We start from the raw sequence: 6,355 nt of genomic DNA, 5'->3' as shown, positions 1-6,355 counted from the left end.
TATTTTATTTACAAAAAAAGTTCTCAGGTTCAAAAAAACATTTAGTGAACTGAAAAACTGTGGTCGGTAATATAGGTATTTAGCTGTGTCACATGCCCTTAAGCCAATGTTTATACCATTCATTTTTTTCCTTTCGCATTTCTATTAAATTGAGCATGGAGTGTTTATGAATAAAAATTGTTTCCAACATTGACACGACTTTTTTCTAACAAGATTTACTACTTGAAATCATTCTATATTATGTTTAATTCAGAATTTTCAACAATTTTTAAAACAATTTTCAATTTTAAGAGAATACTTAAAACCATTTTAAAACATCACATGAGATTTACAAGATAACCAGAAACAAATCTCGAAGATTTGAAGACAATTTTAGGGCTAATTTATGTTAGTTTAAAAGATATTTCCGAATTTTTCAAATTTTAAAATAGATCAAAAACGTTTGATTGCTTTTAAATATTTCTAAAAATTTATCAAATATTTAAATTTTTCTCCAAGGTTTGAACGATCCTAAAAATCTTCTAGATTGGTTTCAATTTTCCCTAGAATTGTATAATCTCTTCCCAAATAAACAAATTTTATTTTAAAATTTCTAGATTCTTTTTTACACATCTGAAATATTCCGAAATGTTCTCGGCTAATGAAAAAACGTAACCTTATAGATTTATGCAGCTACAAGCAGCTATAATTAGAAAAAAATGCGGTGAAGTTTGAATTTATAATGATGCGCACAATGCTTTCCAATATACTAAACGAAGTAAATGTTTCATCTAAATTACTTAAAGCAGAAAATATTGATTTAAGTCGTGCACTTAAAATCTCAAACACTGCAAGGAGATATTTGAAAAAGTGCAGACTTGAGTATGAAAATTGTAAGGAAGAAGCTACACAAATATCTCAAAAATGGGGTATTGAACCAGTCTTTGTAGAAAAATGGAAACCAAAGCGTAAAAAGATGTTTTCCGCACTTTACTCATTAAATACAGTTTCATGGAAAGCTATTTCTCAGAAACAATCCCTTAAGAATTTATCTAACTCAGCATGTTACATTGTAGCAACTTGCGAAAGGACTTTCAGCAAATTAAAAACGATAAAATCCTATTTACGGAATAGAATGTATCAAAGTCGATTCTTAAATCTATCTCTACTGACAATCGAAATGATGATGCAAAATAATTGGATATCGAAATTTTTATTAATCAGTTTGTCAAAATGAAAGCGAGATGAGTTGCAATATAGCAACGTGCAGATCATTTTTTAACGGTGCAATACAAATTTTTAAGTCAGAACTGTGTATAATTTATGACATAAATTTTCTGAAAAAATATAATTTTTAATATATTATAAAAAGAACTATGTGAGATATTAAATTTTTTAAAATGTATTTCAGCTATACTTATATGCTGCTTGCTATTTAATTTTATAAGAGGGGCCTCCTGAACATTTCTGCGGTGGGGCCTACATTAATGTAGTTACGTCACTGCATTTAGATACTAGTACCTTATTTCGTAATAAATTCTTGTTTGTTTAAATAAATTTTGTTACTGAAACAATTTTTTTCGAAAATAAATTATTGTAATTTCTGTTTTCTGCAATTATTATGGTAATTTGTCACTGTAAAGGGGAAAACAGAGCATTTATGTGTGAATTTTGGGAGAAAAATGTCAATTTCAGTTTTTTGGGGCTCCAAAAGGGGGGGGGGCATCAAAATTTAAAGTAATTTAATGGAATTGATTGATTAAAGGCTTCCCAATAAATTCTTAATATCTCCCGCAAGCTGAGATTAAATCCAGAAACCTGAATCCCATTTTTCTGAAAACCAAGATTACCCCATGTTAATCTTATGGGATTTTCAGGGCCTTTGGGGCACGTCTTCATATTAACCGATTTTGCTCAAACTTAGAGGGTATTTTTTCCGACAACCTTACAAAATGGGGTGGTGGCATGCCCTCTAGTGACTAGTATAATAAAAGTTTCAACAGTTATGATTTTGAACCACCCTACTATCGGCGAAAAAACTATAGGCATCTGCCTTTGAAGCTTAACAACTCAGTCAAAAAAAATGCTAGCGCAACAAAAAACAGCCATTTAAAAGCTGAAAGTGTTCTACGTTAATGAGCTTGAAGAGGTTTATGTAAAAAAAATTTTGTGCTTTGCAGACTGAAAAATGTAAAAAATAGATAGGATTTTCGGGTATGTTTAAGAACAGTCAAGTTTAGAGCATTATTTCTTATACAAGGGGCGCTGGGAAAAATTTGAAAAAATTCATGAGTATGAGGAAAACTGTTGTGAACCAGTTGAAGTTGATAAATTTCAAAAATAATAAAAATTGTTGCTTAAAAGTACAAAAATGTGCAACTATATTATCTTCAGTTCTAATACAGATATTAAAGCGATTGTTGGAAAACAAGTGGCAGAAAGTAGGGGAGGCCCTTTTTTTGTTTTACTGCCGACCGCTGATGCCATTCTTCGACCTCTGGTTCTGAATGCCTGGCCACCTAGCCACGGGTCGAAGAAAGGGACCAGCGGTCGGCAGTAAAAAAACGGCCCCCCCCCCCCCCCCTGCTTTCTGTCACTTATTTTCCAGCAAAAAAAATGTCTAAAAATATCGCGATTTTCACAAAAAAATGAGACTAACACATCATTACGGGTGATTGAAAATAAATACAGAGCCTATCCATTACAGTTTGAAGTTTGAATCGCTTTAATTTCTGTATTAGAACTGAAGATAATACAGTTGCACATTTTTTTACTTTTAAGCAACAATTTTTATTATTTTTTTAATTTCTCAACTGCAACTAGTTTACAACAGTTTTCCTCATATTCATGAATTTTTTCAAATTTTTCTCGTTGCCCCCTGTATCAGAAATAATGCTCTAAACTTGACTGTTCTTAAATATACCCGAAAATCCTTACTTTTTTTACAATTTTCAGTCTGCTAAGCACAAACATTTTTTTACATAAACGTCTTCAAGCTCATTTACGTAGAACACTTTCAGCTTTTATATGACTGTTTTTTTGTTGCGCTAGCATTTTTTTTTTGACTGACTTGTTAAGCTTCAAAGGCAGATACCTATAGTTTTCTCGCCGATAGTAGTGACCAATCACTCTTCTGTCACCAGCCACTAGAAAAAATTCTCGCAACAAAATAATATGTATTTCGATCCGATCTACAACTTTTGTTTGAATTTTCTAAATATTTTTCATATTGACAGGGATAAACGCAAAAACCCATGATTTTTATAGTTTTTTCATGGTTTCACCATGAAAATAAAATTGGCGGTCATTTTCACTGTCATATTCGTAAACAGCGCATCAAAATACATAGGTATACGCAGTTTGAAGGATTTTTGAAGTGGATACTTATCGGAAGTTCACCTCAAAATTCCGTCCTCATGCCGTGCTCGGTCTTTGTTCCTTTTTTCACATTTGTGCACAGGGCTTTTAAAATTACAGGTGAAAGCATCGACGACTATAATTTTTATATGGTAAATTCTCTTTTGTTAAAGTTCCTTTTGGATGAGCAACTTTTGTCTATTTATTTTTCTCATAGTTTGTGTCGTTTATCCAAAAATTTTATTTTTTCATTTCTATGTTGTTTTTTACGAATAATACAAAAACTACGCGTCCTGCCAACGAATTATTTATAACATATTTTTAATTTTTTTTGGGTGAACAACGTTTCTCTTGTTTTTCCATAGTTTGTTACGTTTGCCAAAAAATTAATTTTTTTATGTTTAATGTCTTTTCTTACGAACATAACGAGAACAACGTGTCCTGTTAAAAATGAATTTATAAAAAATGTGTAGATCTTTTTTGAGTGCATAATCTTTGTCGATTAATCTTTTTTCATATTTTACATAGTTGGAATGCAAAATGGAATTGGTGACTTTTCATTATTTTTGTGCAATCAAATTTTCAATTTTGCAGAAAAATCTGAGAAGTTGTTATCATAATTTTGTATGAAGTTCAAAATGCAACGTTTTTCTACCATTGACTTTTTTCATATCGTGCGTTGTTTGGCTTAAAATGTCCATTTTCGTTTGATTTTCGGATTTGCGTGAACGTTGTAACCCCGGTACTATTTATTTTTGGGTACTATTCCGGTACTATACTATTTTTTTTCTTAGCTTTGGCATCTCTATACTGTATAGGATTACTATCTACTCTAATTATGTTTTACTAAATTGAATTATTATTGTGAATCAGTCTTTTTTTTACTAAATCTTAGTTAAAATTAATTGTTGAGCGACATGAAAATAATTGAATTTTTACTCCTTCAGATTTAGATTTTGGCTTCTAATCGTGTAAAAAACTACGAATTTTGCCGACGTTTTATGAATATTGCAGTTCACTTCTTCAGTTCAGCCCTGAACAAGTGAACTGCAATATTCACGAAACGTCGGCAAAATTCGTAGTTTTTTACACGATTGGAACCCGAAATATCTCTTTTTATAAAAATGAATCATCGTGAAAGCATTAAATCTATTATTAGTCATATATCAATTATTACAAAACATTTTCTACTGAAAGATCTTGAATTATTATTATTATTATTAGTATTATTATCAATAATAATCGGCGGGGGATTGTATTAACCCTCAATAATAAATTTATTTGAGTATATTCATGTTCATTGTTGGCTTTAGGGTCAGGTAAATTGAAAATAATTAAATTGCCTCTAAATTTTCGGCACACAATGATGGCCCTCATCAGCGGGTATTATTAATTATTACGAGAATTTATAATAAATATTTGCCATGGTAAACAGGCAGTTTCCTCGAAAGGAGAAAAGGAAAATGGTAATTGGTAACGACTTCATTAACAGTGGATGCTGAAAAGTTCATAAAAATTTAATTGTACTTAATTTACCTGACCTAAAGCCAACAACTAGCATGACAATTCTCAAAGAAAATTAGTATTCTCATTTTTCTCGCAGGCTTAAGATGGTCACAGCCCAATATGTCGAAGTAATTTTTGGTTAGAGTTGTATTAATGAATAGAGGAGAGTCCCTAATCACAGTTTTCGAAAAATGACGTGCTCAGACGTAACCCCCCTGAACGTATCTTGTATCCTTGAATGACCCCTACCTTTTCTTCTTATAAAAACTCTCCATAATTAAAATAATTGATAATTTAGTATAGTAAAATTAAATGATGCCTGAAATTTTGAATGTAAATTAAATTTGAAGTATCCCCTCTCCTAGAAAATCCCCCTCTGAATAAGAAGTAGGTGTGGAAATTCGTTCCGCTTAAGAATAGTCGAGTAATAAAGCTTATTCTCAAATCATCTCAAAATACACTTTAGTTGTCAAAACACAAATGTTTTTCTTTGAAGTTGTATATTCATCAAGGATTTATGATAAGATGGTTTATGACAGTCAATTTTAAGATAAATTAAACACAGGGGCCTAAACTCTGAACCGCTAAACCGTCTGCAAAATTTTGAAGTAAAGTAGGATGAGACTTAGAGGCGATTTAAAAGGCCCCCTCCAGAGTATATTATAGGTAGTACCTCTCTGTTAGTACCCATTAACAGCTTCCTCAAGGTCGGTATAAAAGGGAAATTCAAAATTTTTATTGCGGGTCCAGACATCCTAGAAGTATAATAATATCCTAAATTCTTGCATGGTACGTGATAATGTAAACAAGTCGTGAATCCTTTAAAATTATATAATATACGATAAAAGATCTTGGGGTGACTGCATATTTAAAACTCAATTAAATACGCCTATTTTATATAGTGTACGATTGTACGTGATCTTCGAAACAATTGAATATCATTTATGCATTTATGACAAAAGGGGCTACCTGAGACTTACCCTGAGAGTAAGAAGTAAGGTAGTAAGAAGATTGTCCATCCCTTAGGGATGAGTAATATCCTCCAGAGAGACAATATCTTGTCCCACTGGAAAGAAAATTTGCATTTCAATAGTTGTCAATAATACTATTTATATATATATAATCCACTATTCAGAAATTACATAAGCTCTTTTCTCAAAATCTTCATTTACCATCATTTTTTTTAAGAAGTTATTTGCCAGCAATTTGAATTTTATGAGCCCCTCTCACTAGTTCTAATAAATTAATCATATCATTGATTAATATACATTTTTTGGGTAAGTATTATATTGGCCTCTATTGTGAATTTTTGTTGGTCTTTTCCTTTTTCATTTCTCTTTTTTCAATTGTTATTTTTTCTTGTCTCTAATGAGCCGAAAAGTGAGGTAGTTTAGAAGTCTGGTTTTGAATTGTGAATCTTTTGCACGCTCATTTTGTATCAAATCATTCATAAAAAATAGATTTCTTTTTTATATTAAATCGTTGGGTTACCAGACGTCCTGCTTTTCCAGAA

General features: G+C 31.2%; 1 protein-coding gene across 1 annotated transcript in view; it reads right to left on the bottom strand.

The window, feature by feature from the left end:
- Positions 1-5,861, bottom strand: part of LOC117181228 — a 37,646-nt gene extending 31,785 nt beyond the window's left edge. Inside the window, exon 1 of the mRNA XM_033373792.1 lies at positions 5,823-5,861. Coding sequence (XP_033229683.1) covers positions 5,823-5,861 — 39 coding nt within the window. The remainder of the gene's footprint in view (positions 1-5,822) is intronic.
- Between the last annotated feature and the right edge of the window lie 494 nt (positions 5,862-6,355).

This window comes from Belonocnema kinseyi, chromosome 10 (genome assembly GCF_010883055.1).
Source record: "Belonocnema kinseyi isolate 2016_QV_RU_SX_M_011 chromosome 10, B_treatae_v1, whole genome shotgun sequence".
In the NCBI taxonomy this organism is placed as follows: Eukaryota; Metazoa; Arthropoda; class Insecta; order Hymenoptera; family Cynipidae; genus Belonocnema; species Belonocnema kinseyi.
Note: the sequence above shows the minus strand (reverse complement) of the source record. Positions and strands in the feature narration are given on the sequence as shown.